At 42.2% G+C, this 23,016-nt stretch overlaps 1 protein-coding gene across 1 annotated transcript in view; it reads right to left on the reverse strand.

Moving 5' to 3' along the window:
* DCT (dopachrome tautomerase) overlaps positions 1 to 23,016 on the reverse strand; it is a 39,969-nt gene that overhangs the window by 11,424 nt on the left and 5,529 nt on the right. The window contains 5 exon segments of the mRNA NM_001012666.2: positions 11,519 to 11,654; positions 13,245 to 13,424; positions 15,956 to 16,122; positions 16,251 to 16,351; positions 18,368 to 18,667. Coding sequence (NP_001012684.1) covers positions 11,519 to 11,654; positions 13,245 to 13,424; positions 15,956 to 16,122; positions 16,251 to 16,351; positions 18,368 to 18,667 — 884 coding nt within the window.

A 23,016-nucleotide genomic window follows, 5' to 3' on the forward strand; every position in this document is an offset into this window, starting at 1 on the left:
AATGATATTAAAAAGAAACCCACTTCTGTATAATTTTTAAAATTTTAATTAGGAATCACTAAATTGTATACTTGTAACATACAATATTGTACATCAAGTATACTTCAATAAAGAAAATAAATAAGAGTATATCATGATAGAATGTGTGATATACACTTCAGTCAAGAGTATTTCTTGTACTTAATTAAATATTATTATAGCTTTTCAATTGTTAAGAAAAATAAAATCACCCCCTGCCCAGAACTGAGCCTATGGAAACCCTGACATCCTGGAAGATCCTGCCCCAAGGAGGTGGCCAGCCACCCTTGCTGGTACCTCAGCTCTTGCAAAACTCACCAAGATGGTAGGAATTAGCAGCTGTCTATTTCAGGTATTTAAAAACACATAGACTCAATAAAATAAATGTGACATTTTAAAAACATGAATCCTTATTCATGATAAAATCAATGCCCTATCTTTCCAAAAGTCAAGCAAAATCATTTAGACCCACCTCTTCACCAGTTAGTGTTAATTCCCTGGTGGCTCAGAGGGTAAAGCATCTGCCTGCAACGCAGGTAGACCTGCGTTCCATCCCTGGGTCGGGAAGGTCCTCTGAAGAAGGAAATGGTGCCCCACTCCAGTACCTTTGCCAAGAAAATCCCATGGGCGGAGGAGCCCGGTAGGCTACAGTCCATGGGGTCGCAAAGAGTCGGACAGAACTGGGCGACTTCACTTTCACTTTCTTTCCCATCAACATGATCTAACAGGACAAAATGTCCTCAGTGGTCATGAAAGCAATTGTGAAGGGATCAGAGGAAGAACTGTCTAAACAGACAAAAGGCAAAATTGCAGCTGGAATACTCAATGTGGGGAAATTTTTGAGTAGAAAACTTTTCTTATAATCTCTGCTCAGCCACTTATATAGGGTGTTGTACTCCCCTTAGCCTCTCTGAGCTTTATTGTCCCCATATTTACCACACACAGTTTTGTAAAGTTAAAAAATTATGTTTATATGGCGTCTAGTGACACAGTAATAAGTGCTCAATAATCTGATATTCTCCTCACAAGAGTTTACTGCACATCAACCGAGTACTAACCACTAACTAACCTACATACCTAACCACTGATGCAGAGGTTGGATGTGGTATTAGTTATAATGTGAGCTTCCCTTAAGCTAGTGAACCCTAGAAAACACAGTAAAATTTTAAGATTCTTTTTATGTGGACCATTTTTTAAATCTTCATTGAGTTTGTTACAATATTCTGTTTTATGTTCTGGATTTTTGGGCCTGAGGCATATGAGATCTTAGCTCCCGAACAGGGATGGAACCCATACCCCCTGCATTGGAAGGCTAAGTCTTAACCACTGGACTGCCAGGGAAGTCCCCTAAGAACACATTTTTACATGAACAGAGTATTAGGTTTCCAAGAAAAATAAAATATTTAAAGAGGATGTTTTATTTGTTGCTAACTTTGGGGGCTTCCCTCATAGGTCAGTTGGTAAAGAATCCGCCTGCAATGCAGGAGACCCCAGTTCGATTCCTGGGTCAGGAAAAGCCCCTGGAGAAGGGATGGGCTACCCACTCCAGTATTCTTGGGCTTCCCTTGTGGCTCAGCTGGTAAATAAACCACCTGCAATGTGGGAAATCTGGGTGTGATCCCTGGGTTGGGAAGATCCCTTGGAGAGGGGAAAGGCTACCCACTCCAGTATTCTGGCCTGGAGAATTCCATGGACTGTACAGTCCGTGGGTTCGCAAAGAGTTAGACACGGCTGAGCCACTTTCACTTTACTACATAGAGAACAAAGCATTTCACTATTTCTCTTGAAAGTGAAAGTGAAAGTCGCTCAGTTGTGTCCGGCTCTTTGCAACCCCATGGACTGCAGCCTGCCAGGCTCCTCTGTCCATGGAATTCTCCAGGCCAGAATACTGGAGTGGGTAGCTGTTCCCTTCTCCGGGCGATCTTCCCAACTCAGGGATAGAACCCAGGTCTCCTGTACCACAGGTGGATTCTTTACCACCTGAGCCAGCAGGGAAGTCCTAATTCTCTTAAGAACTTTTCATTTTTTTTCTCTTCCCAGAACTCATTATCCTACGTGAACAGACAGACCACAGAAAAGAAAATGCAAAAGGTTCCTTAAATATGTGAAAAGATGCTGAACTTCATTTAGAAGAAAAGAAATGAAAATGAAACTCACTGAAGTATTTTCACCTACCAATTGGCAAAATTGGAAAAGGTGATAATATACCAGGCTAATGAGAGAGAGTGGAGGAGCTGTCCCTCTGCTACGTAGCTGGGTAGAGGAAAAAAATCATTCAACCTTCCACAGGGCAATTTGGCAATATCTACCAAATTTCAAATGCATTTATTTCACTTTTCAGCCAGTAATTCTCTCGCTTATCCTGTATGTTCATTTATTGCTGAATTGTTCATAAACCAAAAGATGAGAAACCACCTAAACATCCATCAGTAGGAGACCAATTTGGCAGTGAGTTCATGCTAGAGATGGAGAAGGAAATGGCAAGCCACTCCAGTATTCTTGCCTGGAGAATCCCATGGACGGAGGAGCCTGGTAGGCTACAGTCCACTGGGTCGCAGAGAGTCGGACACGACTGAGCGACTTCACTTTCACTTTCACTTCATGCTAGAGAATACCATACGTGTGTGCTCAGTCATGCCCATGTTATTTGTGAACCTATGGACTGTAGTTTGCCAGGCTCCACTGTCCATGGAATTTTCTTGACAAGAACACTAGAATGGGTTGCCTTTTCCTCCTCCAGGGGATCTTCCCAACCTAAGAATGGAACCCGTGTCTCCTGCATTACAGGCAAATTCTTTATCACTGAGCCACTTGGAAAGCCCACAGAACAGCATGCAGCCTTTTAAAAGAAAAGTGTTTAAAATAAGTAAAACAAATAAAGAGTAAAAGTCACAGAAGTGTCTATAGTATACTTTCATTTGGATAATGAAATATATAAAGAAATATATAATGTGCTTGTATATTTATAAATTATATCTGGAAGAATAAAGAAAAATGAGAATGGATAGCTGGGAGCTGATATTGATAAAGGGATTTCATTTTATGCCTTTTTCATTTGAACCTGTTATGTGCATTATATGTTATAAAGTTTTTAAATTAAAAAATTTAGGAAACTACATAACATTCAGAAAATATGTGCATTATATTGGCTACGGTCAAACATATAAGAATATGAAAGGAAATAAGCAAGAATATTAAAATGGAATTATAGGCACTTTAAAATATTTTTGCCAATATATCTGCAATTATAAATAATTAAAAATCATTAAATGGTTAAAAATTTTTAAATTGACATAAAACAACATTATTTTCAATACTCAAGGTATTTGTCTAATTACAACTTTTCCTTTTAAAAAAGATAAATAAAGTAGATCCATTTTTAAGTGCTCTTGAGGGGAGAAAAGCAAGGCCCTATATACTTTTTTTAAAAAATTTCAACTAACTCATAATAATTCAGAAATATTTATACTTGCTATTGTGACCTATTAATTTTATTGAAGTTTAGGAAAATAGAGTCAGACAAGATTTTACAGGCTTAACTTGGTGTAGTCCATTAGATCTTCATTTTTAGAAGCTCATTTTTGGGAATTCCCTCGTGGTCCAGTGGGTAGGACTCTGAAATTCCACTGCAGGGGGCACGAGTTGGATCTCTGGCTGGGGAACTAAGATCCCGCAAGATGCATGGCACAGCCAAAATACAACAAAAAAAACTCATTTTCTCTTTTCTTGCTTTATATTCTTAAATTTCTCTCTTATCCAAATGATTGTCATTATTAAGAAATATAAATAAATAGTAAGGATTTACTGTATAGCGTAGGGAACTATTTTCAACATCTTGTAACAATCTAATAACCGATAATAAAAAGAATCTTAAAAAGAATATATATATATACATATACACACATTTGTATTAGTTTCAGGTGTAAAGTGATTCAGTTACATATATAATATACACAAAGTGAAAATGAAAGTCTCTCAGTCGTGTCTGATTCTTTGCGACCCCGTGGACTATACAGTCCATGGAATTTTCCAGGCAAGAATACTGAAATGGGCAGCCTTTCCCTTCTCCAGGGGATCTTCCCAGCCCAGAGATTGAACCCAGGTCTCCGCATTGCAGGCCGATTATTTACCAGCTGAGCCACAAGGAAGCCCATAATATATACAATAATATATGTAAATAAATCAACTATAGCTCAATAAAAAAAGAAATAAATATAAATGATAATAAGGCTGCTGGTATGTCTTATTCCATTTAGAATTTTAATGTAAAAGGTAAAGAACAGACACATGAGCTACTCAGTGATTATTAACTGTGCAACCTATTAATCTCCCCACCAAGAATTAAAACTTGCCGAATGTACCTTTACTAAGAGGTACATTAGTAATCCAAATACATCGTTAAGAATATTTTCTTTAGGAATTGGGCACAAAGTCATTAATCCTCTAACATAGTTTCTTTCATGGCAGTTAACTATTTAACTTTGCAGTCTATTGGTTTCCCTCCTTTTTTTCTTTTCTAGGTTACACCCAAATTTGATATTGAAAACAGAACTATTTAGCATTCCTGTGACCTAATCTTACTTTCCATGATAAATGTGTGCATTTCCTTCAATTACCTTAAAATTAGAATTTCAGAGATTGGTTCAGAGTATTTCCTGCGTTTTAACATGACACCTTCTTATACTCATTTCGATCGAATACAAATGTGTGTTTCTCTTGCTTGAAGAGATTTCACAAAAAACAAATTTAATAAATGTCATATGCAATATGTTTGCATAAATTTGAAATTTCAGAAGCCATAACTCTGTAACCTTAAGTGCTTTCACCTGGGTCTCAATATTGTTGAAGCTGAATTGGCTTCAACATGAAACTCTTTGTCAATAGCCTAAAGTAATAGTGAGTTCTGGAACTGGTGCCAAAACATTACTCCTTCTGTGCCTTCAAAGAAAGGCTGTGGCTTTTTGTCTATTTATATGCACATAACTTATACCAAGGAAAACAAATTTTTAAATATTAAAGGTATTAAAAGTAATGAAGACAAGGATGATAAAACATCTTGTGTCTTTCAACTAATGTAAGTCACGGAATCCCACGTCCACAAAATCATAATGTGGGCTTCCAGCTAGAGCAGGAAGAGAAAGATGACTGAAGAGATATCTGTACTACACAGAAGACATTGATCCCTTCCAGCGGGGGTTGACAAACTAAAGCTTGCTGGGTAAACAGGGCTCACTATTCTTGTAAATAAAGTTTTATTAGAACACCACACTTGTAGGCAGATAGGAGATGGATGGTCTGAAAGAAAAGAACCAAATATAGCTTTTTGACATAAAAAAGACCATTTTAAGTCTAAACCATTTTGCCATCTAGGCCTGGCCACAGTGTTTGCCCTTGAACAAGCCTTATGAAGATTTTAAATGAACAAAAAAACAAATTGACTGTTACCAGACAAGAGAAGTAACTATAGCAAAGGTAACACATCAGTTGTAAAGACTCTCCGTTCTGTTTTAATATTAAAGATTAGCCTCAAGCACTTTCCTGAGCTGTTCTGAAGAATCTAAACCCTCAACCACTAGATGAGTGGAGCCTAGGAGATGATGATGTTAACCTTTTCTCACTTGAAACTTAAGCTGGGACTAAAGCTAAGTCCAACTAAAGCTTGGACTCTGTCAACCTTCGCTCCAATTCTGTGCTGAATCCCGGGTGGTTCAGCTGGTAAAGAATCTGCCTGCAATGCGGGAGACCTGGGTTTGATCCCTAGGTTGGTTGGGAAGATCCCCTGGAGAAGGTAAAGGCTACCCACTCCAGTATTCTGGCCTGTATAGTCCATGGGGTCGCAAAGAGTCAGACTCGACTGAGCGACTTTCACTTCAGTTCACTTTATGCTGAATTCTCCTATGCACAAGTCCCTTCATGAATATTCATGTACCCTTAGCTTAAAACGTTCCCAATTTTGCTATTCCTCCAGGAGACGCTGCTTTGGGAAAGACCCCAAATGTTCTCCTTACTTGCTGTAAGTAATAAATCCTTCCTTCTCCCAATTGATCTTTGGCTTGGCTGTGTTTTCTGGCTAAACATCCACCAAGAGATGATCCCAGTTTTGGGTAACACACTCACTTGTTCATGTATTGTCTATGGCTCCTTTCCTGCTACAGCGGCAAAGGCTGCACACCTACAACAGAGACCATCTTGTCTGCAAAGCCTAAAACATGTGCTATCTGGTCATTGACAGAAAAATGTCATAAAGCCCTGCAGATTTAGTAGGGTTTCCTCAAAATACTGCTGCTGAGTCATGTCCCACCCTCTGAGACCCCACTGAGGTGGGACTGTGACCCATCAGGCTCCTCTGTCCATGGAATTCTCCAGGCAAGAATACTGGAATTGGTTGCCATTTCCTCCCCTAGGGGATCTTTCCGATCCAGGGATCAAATCCATGTCTCCTGCGTTACAGATGGATTCTTTACTGACTGAGCCACCAGAGAAGCCCACTTAGTGGGTTTCCTCAAAATAAGGAGATAAGATTTGGCAATCCTTGAAACTTAGGACCGAAAATCAAATTACTAGCCATCACCACTGTTACCTTTGGTAGGAGTGAAAGGTTTGGGTTTAATCTTCAATTTGTCAGAGGACTGCTATTCACATAATATTTTGGAGTACTGTGTAAAGAGTACTGTAATATTCTTCCTTATTAATAAGGGTTGTTATGTACAAATTAAAAATGTATGTTTTAATAAAAATTTAGAGATGTATACTATTGATAAATAGCTAGATAGCAAAGAAGGTAGACATGGAAATATTTGGCATTGCTGATGGCTGAAATGATAGCCTGAAAGTGATGTGAGATATCAAATTAGAACCAATGAACAAGGCAGGCATCTTACAGAAGAGCACAGATGACAATGGAGGATTTACAGATAACCCCTCACCTTATTAGAAGTGGGGACCAGTAGTCCACATTTCTGATCCTCTGATGGCAAGAACAGCAGCTCATTTTCAGTCAGTCCTTTGCGAAGTGAAGGGGGCCAGGACCAAACACTAAACAGAATTTTGGACCTCAGGTAGGTGGGCATCATCCCAGGGTCATGGCATATGCACAGTCCTTCTAGTCCACCACTTACCTTCAACACTGCTCATTCTACCAATGAAAAATCCTTCCTCTTCATGCTCATGTTAAGTTATGATATAATTTATAATCTTATTAGGGTTTCCCAGGTGGCACTTGTGGTAAAGAACCAACCTGTCAATGCAGGAGATGTAAGAGATGCGGGTTTGATCTCTGGATTGGGAAAATCCCCTGGAGGAGGGCCTGGCAAACCAGTCCAGTAATCTTGCCTGGAGAATCCCATGGACAGAGGAACCCAGCAGGCTATAGTCCACTAGGTTGCAAAGAGTTGGACACGACTAAAGCGGCTTAGCACGCATGCACGAATAATCTTATTATGCTAATTTACGAATCCACCTCTGAACTGTAAACTCCCATACAGTTCAGTTCAGTTCAGTTGCTCAGTCATGTCCGACTCTTTGTGACCCCATGAATCGCAGCACGTCAGGCCTCCGTGTCCATCACCAACTCCCGGAGTTCACCCAGACTCACGTCCATTGAGTCAGTGATGCCATCCAGGCATCTCATCCTCTGTCGCCCCCTTCTCCTCCTGCCCCCAATCCCTCCCAGCATCAGAGTCTTTTCCAATGAGTCAACTCTTCCCATGAGGTGGCCAAAGTACTGGAGTTTCAGCTTTAGCATCATTCCTTCCAAAGAAATCCCAGGGCTGATCTCCTTCAGAATGGACTGGTTGGATCTCCTTGCAGTCCAAGGGACACCCAAGACTCTTCTCCAACACCACAGTTCAAAAGCATCAATTCTTTGGCGCTCAGCCTTCTTCATAGTCCAACTCTCACATCCATACATGACCACAGGAAAAACCATAGCCTTGACTAGTCGAACCTTTGTTGGCAAAGTAATGTTTCTGCATTTGAATATGCTATCTAGGTTGGTCATAACTTTCCTTCCAAGGAGTAAGCGTCTTTTAATTTCATGGCCGCAGTCACCATCTGCAGTGATTTTGGAGCCCCCCCAAAAATAAAGTCTGACACTGTTTCCACTGCTTCGCCATCTATTTCCCATGAAGTGATGGGACCGGATGCCATGATCTTCGTTTTCTGAATGTTGAGCTTTAAGCCAACTTTTTCACTCTCCACTTTCACTTTCATCAAGAGGCTTTTGAGTTCCTCTTCACTTTCTGCCATAAGGGTGGTGTCATCTGCATATCTGAGGTTATTGATATTTCTCCCGGCAATCTTGATTCCAACTTGTGTTTCTTCCAGTCCAGGGTTTCTCATGATGTACTCTGCATATAAGTTAAATAAACAGGGTGACAATATACAGCCTTGACGTACTCCTTTTCCTATTTGGAACCTGTCTGTTGTTCCATGTCCAGTTCTAACTGTTGCTTCCTGACCTGCATATAGATTTCTCAAGAGGCAGATCAGGTGGTCTGGTATTCCCATCTCTTTCAGACTTTTCCACAGTTTATTGTGATCCACACAATCAAAGGCTTTGGCATAGTCAATAAAGCAGAAATAGATGTTTTTCTGGAACTCTCTTGCTTTTTCTATGATCCAGCAAATGTTGGCAATTTGATCTCTGGTTCCTCTGCCTTTTCTAAAACCAGCTTGAACATCAGGAAGTTCACACTTCAAATCTTGCTGAAGCCTGGCTTGGAGAATTTTGAGCATTACTTTACTAGCGTGTGAGATGAGTGCAACTGTGCGGTAGTTTGAGCATTCTTTGGCATTGCCTTTCTTTGGGATTGGAATGAAAACTGACCTTTTCCAGTCCTGTGGCCACTGCTGAGTTTTCCAGATTTGCTGGCATATTGAGTGCAGCACTTTCACAGCATCATCTTTCAGGATTTGAAATAGCTCACCTGGAATTCCATCACCTCCACTAGCTTTGTTTGTAGTGATGCTTTCTAAGGCCCACTTGACTTCACATTCCAGGATGTCTGGCTCTAGGTCAGTGATCACACCATCGTGATTATCTGGCTCGTGAAGATCTTTTTTGTACAGTTCTTCTGTGTATTCTTGCCATCTCTTCTTCATATCTTCTGCTTCTGTTAGGTCCCTACCATTTCTGTCCTTTATCGAGCCCATCTTTGCATGAAATGTTCCCTTGGTATCTCTAGTTTTCTTGAAGAGATCTCTAGTCTTTCCCATTCTGTTGTTTTCCTCTATTTCTTTGCATTGATCGCTGAGGAAGGCTTTCTTATCTCTTCTTGCTATTCTTTGGAAATCTGCATTCAGATGCTTATATCTTTCCTTTTCTCCTTTGCTTTTTGCTTCTCTTCTTTTCACGGCTATTTGTAAGGCCTCCCCAGACAGCCATTTTGCTTTTTTGCATTTCTTTTCCATGGGGATGGTCTTGATCCCTGTCTCATATACAATGTCACGAACCTCATTCCATAGTTCATCAGGTACTCTATCTATCAGATCTAGGCCCTTAAATCTATTTCTCACTTCCACTGTATGATCATAAGGAATTTTATTTAGGTCATACCTGAATGGTCTAGTGGTTTTCCCTACTTTCCTCAATTTAAGTCTGAATTTGGCTATAAGGAGTTCATGATCTGAGCCACAGTCAGCTCCTGGTCTTGTTTTTGCTGACTGTATAGAGCTTCTCCATCTTTGGCTGCGAAGAATATAATCAATCTGATTTCGGTGTTGACCATCTGGTGATGTCCATGTATAGAGTCTTCTCTTGTGTTGTTGGAAGAGGGTGTTTGTTATGACCAGTGCATTTCCTTGGCAAAAGTCTATTAGTCTTTGCCCTACTTCATTCCGTATTCCAAGGCCAAATTTGCCTGTTACTCCAGGTGTTTCTTAACTTCCTACTTTTGCATTCCAGTCCCCTATAATGAAAAGGACATCTTTTTTGGGTGTTAGTTCTAAAAGGTCTTGTAGGTCTTCATAGAACCGTTCAACTTCAGCTTCTTCAGCGTTACTGGTTGGGGCATAGACTTGGATTACTGTGACATTGAATGGTTTGCCTTGGAAACGAACAGAGATCATTCTGTTGTTTTTGAGATTGCATCCAAGTGCTACATTTCCAACTCTTTTGTTGACCATGATGGCTACTCCATTTCTTCTGCGGGATTCCTGCCCGCAGTAGTAGATATAATGGACATCTGAGTTAAATTCACCCATTCCAGTCCATTTTAGTTTGCTGATTCCTAGAATGTCGACATTCACTCTTGCCATCTCTTGTTTGACGACTTCCAATTTGCCTTGATTCATGGACCTGACATTCCAGGTTCCTATGCAATAGTGCACTTTACAGCATTGGACCTTGCTTCTATCACCAGTCACATCCACAGCTGGGTATTCTTTTTGCTTTGGCTCCACCCCTTCATTCTTTCTGGAGTTATTTCTCCACTAATCTCCAGTAGCATATTGGGCACCTACTGACCTGGGGAGTTTCTCTTTCAGTATCCTATCATTTTGCCTTTTCATACTGTTCATGGGGTTCTCAAGGCAAGAATACTGAAGTGGTTTGCCATTCCCTCTCCAGTGGACCACATTCTGTCAGATCTCTCCACCATGACCCGCCCATCATGGGTTGCCCCACAGGCATGGCTTAGTTTCATTGAGTTAGACAAGGCTGTGGCCCTAGTGTGATTAGACTGACTAGTTTTCTGTGAGTATGGTTTCAGTGTGTCTGCCCTCTGATGCCCTCTTGCAACACCTACCGTCTTACTTGGGTTTCTCTTACCTTGGGCATGGGGTATCTCTTCATGGCTGCTCCAGCAAAGGGCAGCTGCTGATCCTTACCTTGGACGAGGGGTATCTCCTCACCGCCACCCTTCCTGACCTTCAACGTGGGATAGCTCCTCTAGGCCCTCCTGCGCCAGTGCAGCCACGGCTCCTTGGACGTGGGGTTGGTCCTCCCGGCCACCGCCCCTGGCCTCTGGCATGGGGGTGTGGGGTAGCTCCTCCCGCCTGCCGCCCCTGGCCTCCGGCTTGGGGGCATGGGGTAGTTCCTCCCGGCCGCAGCCCCTGACCTCAGACACAGGGTAGCTCCTCTCAGCCGTTTCTGCGCCGTCGCAGTCTGGCACTCTCGGCCGCTGCCTCTGACCTCAGACGTGGGGTAATTCCTCTTGGCCGCCGCCCTTCGGTCATGGGGTCCTCCCGGCTCCTGCCCCTGACCTCGGATGTGGGGTAGCTCCTCTCGGCCGCTTGCGCTTAGTGCGCCGGTCACAGCTGCCCACACTCCCATCCAGGGTCATCCCAAAGCTAACCAACCATCTCTAAAGCATGGCTGAGGGGACTTCAAACACTTTCTAACCACCCGTATGGTATAGACTAAAATTAATTGACATATGCATACATCCTATTGTTCACACAGAGAATAAAACACACACCAAACCTTAATCTTGTTGAAAAGCAAATAAATCCAATACATTATCTAGAATATTTTTCATCCGGTCTGAGTCTTTGAACATACCACAAAAACAGGATCATTGGCAGCAGAATGTGGCAAAGCGCTTGTCCCATTCAGGAAGGAATGAACCAGATTATGAAAATTCATCACTTGAGAGTCCAGGGTCCCATCTGCTTTGCCAAACCCTTCCAGGGCATTCCTGAGAGAAATCAGTATTTCAGCAACTAGAGTCATGAACTGACAAAGAAAGCTCTCTTTTTGTTTCCAGCCTAGGTAATAGTCTTTTAATTTCAGATTGTGTAGGGAAATGGGACCAATGCAGGAGACATTGAGAAATGGGTTTGATTTCGGGTCAGGAAGATCCCCCAGAGAAGGAAATTGCAACCCACTCCAATATTACTTGCCTGGAAAATTCCATGGACAGAGGAGCCTGGCAGGCTACAGTCCATGGGGTCACAAAGAGTTGGACACAATTGAGCAACACAAGGGGCTCAGAGTTGAACAGTTACTGTAAGGTTTAGTCATGAAAACCATGAATCTATCTGCATTCCTTTCTGGATCTTCAAAGATGCTTGTTAAAATCGTATTTATAGGGACTTTCCTGATGGTCCAGTGGCTAAGACTTCATGCTCCCAATGCAGGGGGGCCTGGGTTCGATTCCTGATCATGGAGCTAGATCCCACATGCCAAAACTAAGACCCAGTGCAACCAAATAAACAATAAACAAATTTTTAAAAAATCTTACTTACAGCCACACATAGTGGTTTAGTCCCTAAGTCGGGTCCAACTTTTGCGACCCCATAGTCTGTAACCTGCCAGGCTCCTCTGTCCATGGGATTCTCAAGGCAAGAATACTGGAGTGCGTTGCCATTTCTGTCTCCAGGGTATCTTCCCAACCCAGGAATCAAACCCTGGTCTCCTGCCTTGAAGGCAGATTCTTTACCAACTGAGCTATAAGGGAAGCCCATAGCCATTTCTCATAATTCTTACATAATTATTTATTTATTTTTACATAATTATTTCTCATAATTCTTACAATCTTTTTAGAGGGAGAAAATTATTAGTTGGCCTTTAAATTTCAAGTATCCTAATGTTGCTGTGCTGAAATCTGAGTAGCATTTAGTCTGTGTGCATGTGCTCATTCATTCAATCGTGTCCAACTCTTTGTGACTCCATGGACTATAGTCTACAAGCTCCTCTGTCTATGGGGATTCCCCAGGCAAGAATACTGGAGTGGGTTGCCGTTTCCTTCTCCAGGGGATCTCCCCAACTCAGGGACCAAACCCAAATCTCTTGTCTATTAGACTGGCAGGCGGATTCTTTACTCCTGTAAGATCTCAGAACCAAACGTTAAGGTCTATGGCTGATATTTCATTAATGCAGAAAAAAATAAGAAAGAACACAAGAAAATATATTTTAAATACTCTATGTAATTGGTGAGGTACCGTGGTTCTGAAGACTGTACTTATATGTGTATAGAAATTAGAAATGCAAAAAGGTGGTTTTGAATAGCTGAGTTAGAAGATATAAAAACTAAGCTCTTAATTATAGTGAGGGACAGGGAAGCCTGGCGTGCTGCAGTTCATGGGGTTGAAAAGAGTCAGACACAACTAAGCAACTAAATAACAATTAATGATAGGTAACACTATGCCTTGCTATCCTCTTACAAAGCGCTTCCCTATTACTGAGCTTTGATGTCTCCCAACATCTAGCTTTCTTTCCCATTCATTACAACTACGAGCATGGAAATCTAAAAAGGACAGTAAAATATAGACATCAGAGCACCAACCTGAAACTGAGGGTAGAGTTCTGGAAGAAAGGAGGACTGTCAAACTTCTTGAGAGACAGGCAATTTTGTATGTCTTTTAAAGTTGGCAATTTTTCACTGTTTCTTCCCATTTGATTTCTTTTCAACAAACCTTCATAGGTTCCATTACACAAGGTGACTCGGCGGTTGTAGTCATTCAAGCTAAAATGTGTAAGGAGGTTAGAAATACCTGTTAGTTCATGGATAGTATCATAACTTTGAGCCCAACAAACCAATCAAGGTCATAGTTGTGGTAAAACTTTACTATAGTCACCTTACAAGGGTCAAACATGTGTGGTAAAAGAACTGCTTCCAAAAGCAATTATGGATGAAGGAGTTTTGAAAACATAGATGCATGAAATATGAATCAACACATAAATAACGAGGAAAATTACCATTCCATTGGAAAGACAGTAAGACGGCTTACTAGGCAAGACGGTGGCTCCTATCGTACATGCATTTGAATCTGGAGTAACTGAAGAGAGACCAGGGTAGACTGTTTTAACACTGAGCTAAGCCAGTTTGATCTGATAAATTCAAGCACCCAGCACACATGCGCTTCCCTGGTGGCTCAGCTGGTAAAGAATCTGCCTGCAATGTGGGAGACCTGGGTTCAGTCCCTGGGTTGGGAAGATCCCCTGGCGAAGGGAAAGGCTACCCACTCCAGTATTCTGGCCTGGAGAATTCCATGGTCTGTAGAGTCCTTGGGGTTGCAAAGAGTCAGACATGACTGAGAGACTTTGACTAAGCCAGTTTGGCAGAAGTGAAGCTAGGAAAGCATTCCAGGCAAACTGAAGACAAATGGAGGTGGTCAGAGTCAAAACAGATGATACTATATGGAGGAGAGGAATCAGGAGAAATGCCGTGTTAGAAAATGTTCTAAGGTTGGGATGGTTACTTGGCAAACATGGAGGCTGAGAAGGTGGGTCCCAACCTTTCTGGCACCAGGGACCGATTTCGGGGAAGACAATGTTTCCACAGACTGGGGTGGGGGATGGTTTCAGAATGATTCAAGCGCATTATATTTTTGTGCACTTTATTTCTATTATTATTACATCAACTCCACCTCAGACCATCAGGCATTAGATCCCAGAGGCTGGGGACCCCTGCCCGTAATATTAAATCCCACGTGCCTGCTGTGGCCTGGAATTCCACCATCAGAGCAGTATTTCATTCGGTAGAGATTAATTTTTAAAGACGTTTCTGTGTGGATTTTAATGGATGAGGGGATCTTACTGAGTGTGTGAGAATAGAATCAGCACACACAGGAAGATGAAATAGGCTGGTGCCTAAAAACTAGGCAGAAACAGCCTCTAAAAGCTGCCTTTCCCAGAGCATTCCAGTGAGATGGCCTGTGAAATTAAGGGTGTCAGGGTCAGGTAAGTTTAAGCCCCTCTTGAAAAATAAGAATACGGTTACTTAAAGGCTCTGAGACATTCTAAAACTTCTAAAGACTTTTTCAGTTCAGAATTCTCTAAATTTATCTGATCAGAAAAATCTCTTTTCACATACCACCAACTAATAGCCCACGACACTATGAGAAATGGAGCCTTCTGGAATGACTCAGAGTCACATACACAGCACTTACTACATCCCCATGGGCACTGTCTGGAAGGCTGTAGGAAAAGCTCAGGTTGGAGAAGATGGGGTCCCTGTGAGCTGGACCCCCGAAAACACACGCATGCCCAGCCTGGGGTGTGGACACAATGCTCTGTGCCATGGAGCAGTCCAAAAACACAGGACAAGGGCGTGAGCACAGCAGGGTTCAACACACGAGGGTTGTGGAGGAAACAAACAAATACAGAGAGACAGAAGAGCTGCTTGGGGAATCTGTTCCTGAGATGTGTGCTCAGAGACACATTCAAGGAATCACTGAGGACAGAATTCTTCATGAGCTACAGGCTGCTTGTGTGTATTTGAGTATTGTATTTTTTTAATAACCAACATTTGTTGGTATAACTTATGGTAGAAAAAAGTTCCTACACCAGCTGCACATGATCCAGTTTTAGTACTTTAGAGATCTGTCTCCCCACCCCGTTTTCTGTTCTCCTCAATTCCCCAGAACCCTGTGGTCCAGCCATACCAGACAGCTTCTAGAGGCTTTTCTAGCTTCATACATAATGTTCCCCCCACCGAGGACACACCACCCTCCCCCACCTGTGGTTGAGAGGTTTGTGCCTGCTGGAAGTCTCAGGATAATTATCTCTACCTCCTAAAGACTTTCCCTGATGTTCTTCTTGGCTTTGCACACACACCTATTAAAATAACTTCTCACGTTTTACTGTAATTTGTTTACCAGCCATCTACCTTTGTAAGTATAAAACGATATTCCAAAGGAAGGCTGTATTTTATCCATCCATGTATTCCCAGCACTATTAAACTGCTTAGAATGTGATCGGAGCTTAAGACATGGCTGAATACAGGAACTACTTCTCATTTTAAAACAGTGGATCTCAAAGTGATGGCCAAGCATACTCAGTGTTGTAAGTGTGATTTCCATACCTCTATTTTTTTTTTTTACTAAAGGACTCAGGATTTTAAAAAATCCTACCTTCTGCAGGAAAATAACCTTCAGAAACATGCAAACAGAATTCAACACGCATTAGAAACCGAATTGTGAAGTGACTGTCCATCTCTCAGACATGAGGAGATATGGTCTCTTGGATTTCCACAGCAGGTACCCGTGTCATTACCTATCACAGACAATCTCCCAGCTGGAGAATCGGGAGTTCTGACTAATCAGAGTCGGATCGTCTTGCCTTGCTGCCCCGAGCAGCTGGTCCGTGCACACGTCACACTCGTTCCTGCCGGTGGCAAAGTTCCAGTAGGGCAAAGCGAAGGACTCATTGCCAGTAAGGCGCTAAAAGCAAAGGGCATGACCAGACATTCAATTCATGTCATCAGAAACAACAAGAAAATGAAGGAAGCAAAGACTTAGACGGGTCTTGCCCAAATACAAAGCAAAACTAAAAGAAACTTTTGACCAACCTGGAGATCCCTTTCCAGCCATAACAAGTGGTACCGGTGCCAGGTAACAAAGGCAGGTCCTTGGTGTGAGAAATCTATAGCCTTGTATGGGCGCCCTGGTCCTAAAACAATTGGGAAACATGTTAGAGGTCACAGAATATAATTTTTTAACGTGAACCTTACCTGGGATGTGCTGGAGAGCCAGTAAGTCCATGATGTTTTAGTCGGAGAACAACTGGATTTTTTTAAATTAATTAATTTTTATTACAGCAATAGTTGATTTATAATGTTTCAGGGAAAGCAAAGTGATTCAGTTTGCTGAACACGTGTGTGTGTGTGTGTGTGTGTGCACATGCGCACACACATGCACATGTTCAGTCATCGACTCTTTGGGACCCCATGGACTGCAGCCCTCCAGGCTCCTCTGTCCATGAGATTCTCCAGGCAAGCAGACTGGAGTGGGTTACCATTTCCTTCTCCAGAGGATCTTCCTGACTCAGGGAATGCACCTGCGTCTCTTACACTGGCAGATTCTTTACCACTGCACCACCTGGGAAGCACATATATATTTTTTCTTATTTCTCATTGTGGTTTATTATAAGATATTGAATATAGTTCCCTGGGCTATACAATAGGATCTTATTGTTTATCTATTAATATTTTATATATAGCAGTGTGTGTCTGTTAATTCCAAATTCCTATTTTATCTCCCCATCCACCTTTCCTCTTCAACCATAAGGGAAAACAGCTGTTTTTGTCATTTATTCCTCTGAAAACAACAACCACAACAAAACAATCTCAGAGGCAAATAGCACTTTCAGGATAAATTCTCCTTCATCTTTCAAAAGTCTGATGGTCAGCAGAGATTTGGAGAAACTCAGGTCATCTTAAGAGCTCCTGTTATAAATTTAATTTAGAAGCAGTGCTTCAGGAAGATAAAATAAGAGTATCCCAAAGAACAGATCATTAAGATCTAAATGAAATATATTTTTAAAGACTTTTTCTAACCTATTCCTTACAAATGCCTGCATTTATAGGGAGGGATTAATGAATAACAAAGCAACTTCAACTACACTTAGTCTGAATTCAGCATTTGGAACCAAAAGGAACTTTCACGGGTTTTGCCTCAGCCATCAATCAGTTACAACTATTAGCTGACAAGCATGGTTGCCGAGACCAGAAGAGAGGAAAAATACATTCAAACCAATTTGGCTGGCCTCTGGAACTGCCAATTTTAGTGAAAAGCTCTGGGCGATTTAATGACCTCCTTACTGCCTTTCCAATCCTTCTTCTCTGTCTCATAACAGCTTTTGATGGTTATGTAGAAACTTGAGCTAACTTTAGTTCTTTTTCAAAGTCCCCATAATAACTTCAGAGAGATGAACAGACATGAATATAAATTTAATTCCTAGATGCGACCAGAAACTATAGTTTTCTTTTCCTCTTGAGAGACTACCCTCTCATAAAGCAGAAATTCTTCAGAGTGATGACAAGAAAACTATAAAGGTTTATAGCCAGAAGAGCCTCCGTATTTATCGATACAGAAAGACAGATGCTTACCTGTGAGGCAAGTTTTAAAAAGACCCACACTGAGGGGGGAAACTGCTGTCGCTGCTGTTGGCTAGGCAGCCCTTTGTAAATGTTTTAATGCAGAACAAAGTTTAAAGTTCTCAAAACAAAATGAGGAGGGGAAATGAGCAGTAAACACAAGGGCTGTGCTGTGCTCAGTCGCATCTGACTCTGTGACACTATGGACTGTAAGCCGCCAGGCTCCTCTGTCCATGGGATTCTCCAGGCAAGAATACTGGAGTGGGTTGCCATCCTCTCCCCAGGGGATCTTCCCAATCCAGGGATGGAACCCAAGTCCCCTACATTGCAGGCGGATTCTTTACTGCTGAGCCACAGGGAAGCCCAAACACAAGGACAGATTCCAAATGAGAATCTTACTATTCAAAGCAAGTTGTCCTCACTCACCCTAACCCCAACGAGGAGCCTCAAAAGTGAGGATAATTGCAAATGGAGCATGATTTCAGAACGCCTGAGTCTCCTGAGGCTCCTGCACTGGCAGGCAGATTCTTTACCACCGAACCACCTAGGACGCCCCTAGGATACCTTAAGGTAAAGCGGGGAAAGCTCACCTAATAATGTATCTCTGACGGAATAATAATGGAGCCACACAAAGAAATCATAAATGCTGCAGTTGGCGATCTGTGGTTGGGTCCCATTGGGCCCCAGGAGGCCCAGCCAGTGTTGCGTGGTGATCACGTAGTCGGGGTGCAGAGTGTACTTTGCGAGGTCTAAGGCGTCCAAGAATTGCTCCCTCTCTTGAGGGGTCAAGGAATGGACATCTCGCCGGACAACCAATGGTTTCTTCTGATCGCATTTGGGTCCGGTCCAGCCAAACCTGCAGTTTCCACAGTTATAGCCGGCGAAGTTTCCTAGTGCATTTGAGAAATTAAGGGAAAGATGGAAGAAGAAGTCAGCTTACATAGCTTGGAAGGAATTTCTGGAGTAGAACGGAAGAGAAGGTCAGTTGCCTTTCCTTGCACTCTGCTTGAAATGTTTGTCTCTCCAAGGGGACTGAACACCAGAGAGTTTCTAGAAATATTCCCAGCAAAGAAACAGGACATGAAACAAATTCCGTGGTGTTACGAGCTGAATTGAATCCCCACCAAATTCATATGCTGAAGTCCTAACTCCTAGCATTTTGGTGGCTATTTTTGGAGATAGGGTCTTTTTAAAAATAAGTTAGAATGAAGGCACTGTGGTGGGGCAGGGAGGGGGTTGTGGTTGATCCAACATGACTGGTGTCCTCATAAGAAAAGGAAATTTGGACTCAGAGAGGGGTGTCAGGACACAACAAGCCAAGAGAGACCTCAAGACACACACCCTGCTAACACCTTGATCTGGGATGTCAGGCCTCCAGAACTGTGAGAGAATGAGTTTCTGTGTGAGCCACCCAGTCTGTGGTCCTTTGTTATGGAAGCCCTGGGAGACTAAGACAAGTGCTGCCATCCGTTCCACTCATGGATCATGTCAGGTATCCCTTCCTGGGGCGGAGCTGCAGCCCCAAATGTCATCACTGCTGGGTCCCTCTGCCCTGAAGCACATGCAGAAGGTTATTGATCTACAGAAGGAAGAGAATATACACCAACCTAACGGGGGAATGAAAATAAATAAACTGATTTCCAGGAATTTAGGTGAAATCCAACATTTAAAAAGCTGGTTTATGTTACAAAGGAGACAGAGTTAAGACAAAATCAATGGAGGCTGGCAGGTCATAAAGGTGAATTAGTGGCCCTAGTGTCAGAAAGTGCAAATCACTGCAGGGTTGCCCGTCTCTGCACAAACTCCTCTTCCATTTTATCATCTCAGGGACCGAGTACTAGTCATACCAAGCTCCGGGCCTTTTTCTGTTTAGCCTTTTTCAATTTCTAAAATTGAAATTATTTTAGGTTGACTTTTCCCTGTTTAGCCTTGATTATTTTATTGTATTTGGGCTTCCGTGGTGGCTCAGACAGGAAAGAATCTGCCTGCAATGCCGGAGACCACAGTTCAATCCCTGGGTCGGGAAGATCCCCTGGAGAAGGGAATGGCTACCCACTCCAGTATTCTTGCCTGGAGAATCCCCATGGACAGAGGAGCCTGGTGGGCTACAGTCCATGAGGCCACAAAGAGTCAGACATGACTAAGTGACTACACTTTGACTTTCACTTTCATTGCATTTGGTATGACCAGCACCTCATTCCTTAGGTAGTGATAAGTTAGAGAATAAACACTTAAATACTGTTTGTGTGTTGAAACAAAAGAGGGCAATAACTTATCTCCTAGGGGTTGTAGGAAACATTTAATATATCAGCTCCCTGTCTTCTCCTCCTCTTCCTCCCAGATCTTTTTACTTGCTCTTCCTTCTGTTTTGAACACTTTTCCCTCACAGTCTTCCTACCTTCCTCTTCACCTGGTTTGCCTAGTCCTCCTTTAAGCTGCACCATAGGGCTCTCTACAAGGTCATTCCTGATCCCACACTTAGGGTCAGATGACCCCCAAGCTGTGTTCCCAGGACACCTCCTATTTCTTTTTTCATTGAATTAATGGTGGCAATTGTAGACATCTACTGGCTCAGCTACAGGCACCTAGAAGGCAATTATCCTGCTGCCTAGGCCTGTGCTGGGCCTTGGATGAATGAATCTTCATTTAATAAATGAAAGGAGCAAAAAGCCAAATCATCACAAAGGATGCTTTAAATATCTTACAATTTTATTTGCCATTTATACATCAATAAAGTTGAAATTTAACATTTTTAAGTTAAAAAAGGGATATAAAAAGCATGTAACAGAAGGATTCAATAATTCTCAATTTTCTTCCTTTCTCTCCCTGTCCTTGTGAATCAGAAGGAAAAGCAGGCCCTGCAAGTAATTTTGATAATCAGCAAGTACCAAAATAGATGTAAGTAAAACATACCATGACCCTAAACAGAGGGTTAGGGACTTCCCTGGTGGCCCAGAACCCTCCTTGCTATGCAGGGGACACAGGTCCAATCCCTATTTGGGGAACTAGGATCCCACATGCTGAGGAGCAACTAAGCCCGTGTAGCGTAACTAGAGAGTCCGTGCTGCCACAAAGAAAGATCCCACATGACACAGCGAAGAGTCACAACGAAGACCCAACACAGCCAAATAAATAAATAAAAATATAAAAAAGAGGGTTATTTGGATCCCTAAAGGAAAACAAAATTTTCCAACAGCATGAGAACAAAATGAGCATGAGTCCTGTATAAAGAAAATACAGTCTGCTATTTTTCGATGATTAAAAGAAATGTCCTTAAAAATATCATAAGTAGGAAGAATTTGAGAGGGGGCAGTCCTATGCTGTTTGTAATATACAAAATATTTTACCTACCCTTGTGTGTGCGTGCGTGCTAAGTCGCTTCCGTTATGTTCGACTCTTTGCGACTCTATGGACTGTAGCCCACCAGGCTCCTCTGTCCATGGGATTCTTCAGGCAAGAATACTGGAGTGGGTTGCCATGCCCTCCTCCAGGGGATCTTCCCAACCCAGGTATAGAACCCACAGTTCTTATGTCTCCTGCATTGGCAGGCAGGTCCTTTAACACTGGCACCCCTTACCTACCCTTGCTGCTGCTGCTGCTAAGTTGCTTCAGTTATGTCTGACTCTGTGCGACCCCATAGACAGCAGCTCACTAGGCTCCCCCATCCCTGGGATTCTCCAGGCAAGAACACTGGAGTGGGTTGCCATTTCCTTCTCCAATGCATGAAAGTGAAAAGTTAAAGTGAAGTTGCTCAGTCGAGTCCGACTCCTAGCGACCCCATGGACTGCAGCCTACCAGCCTCCTCCATCCATGGGATTTGCCAGGCAAGAGTACTGGAGTGGGTTGCCATTGCCTTCTACTTAGCTTTACTTGCATTTTCCTGTTTCAACACCAAATGAAAAAATAAGTTTAAAATAATAGTTAAAAGGGAAAATTCTATTAGTCCCAAGACTGAAAATCAAGTTTTTGAACAGTTTACATTAAACATTAAAATTATGTTGATCACTCAGGTGAAGCTGTTAAATATAAATTATTTAATCAATACTTATTCAATGGCTACTACAGTATCAGATGTTATGCAAGGTACTTCAGTCTTCATGGAGCTTGGAGTCTATCTATTTTCCCTTGGGGTGCCTACTATAATTGAATCATATCTATTTTTAAAACATCTTGATTGAAATACATCCCTCCACTTCCACAGTTTCTTTTTTTTTTTTTTTTTTTTGCAGCGCTCTGCCCAGGGCTGACTTACCCCTCTCCAAGCTGGTAGAGAAACAAAATTCCACCCCACAGTTTCTAATGGAACAGAGTGCACTTCCCAGGTGGTGCCAGGGGTAAAAACTTGCCTGCCAATGCAAGAGACATAAGAGATGCAGGTTTCATCCCTGGGTTGGGAAGATCCCCTGGAGGAGGGCATGGCAACCCACTCCAGTATTCTTGCCTGGAGAATCCCCATGGACAGAGGAGCCTGGAAGACTATCATCCATGGGGTCGCAAAGAGTTGGACACGACTGAAGTGACTCAGCAGCAGCATAGGAGCAGAGTATTTTTTGAGAAGTGATTGAACAAAATGCATGTGAAGAATACTAAATACCCAAACTTCCAGTTGTTTCCCCAAGGCCAGATGATCAGAGGTGAACATGTAGTTACAACTCCACAACAGGAGAGCAATTGCTTCCTTCTGCTGCTGCTGCTGCTGCTAAGTCGCTTCAGTCGTGTCCGACTCTGTGCGACCCAATAGACGGCAGCCCTCCAGGCTCCTCCATCCATGGGATTTTCCAGGCAAGAGTACTGGAGTGGGGTGCCATTGCCTTCTCCTGCTTCCTTCTAAATGCTAAGAAATAGCATGCACAAATTTTGAAATAATAAATTCAATACACTTTTAGATTTGGAATGAAATTTGTCTTTGAATTTTGGTGTCTCATTATTCAAACTGAGTAATTCATGACCTAGGCCATGAGTTTTAAGATCTCTACATTTTCTCTACTAATATTCTTTTTGGTTGCTAGAAACAAAATTACCAATAACCATCTCCCTCGTTCATTGACTCAAAAAAAGTTTTTAGCACTTATTACCTAAAGAAATGTCAAAATTAAACATGCCCTTCTCTGCACACCCACATATTTATGTACATCCATATAACTGCCACACTTAATTACTATGGACTTGACCTCTCAAAACCTGTCCTATTGGAATAAAGGGTTCTTACAGAAAGCAGTCATGGTAACATAGAGCAGTA

Source organism: Bos taurus, chromosome 12 (assembly GCF_002263795.3).
Source record: "Bos taurus isolate L1 Dominette 01449 registration number 42190680 breed Hereford chromosome 12, ARS-UCD2.0, whole genome shotgun sequence".
NCBI classification, from domain to species: Eukaryota; Metazoa; Chordata; class Mammalia; order Artiodactyla; family Bovidae; genus Bos; species Bos taurus.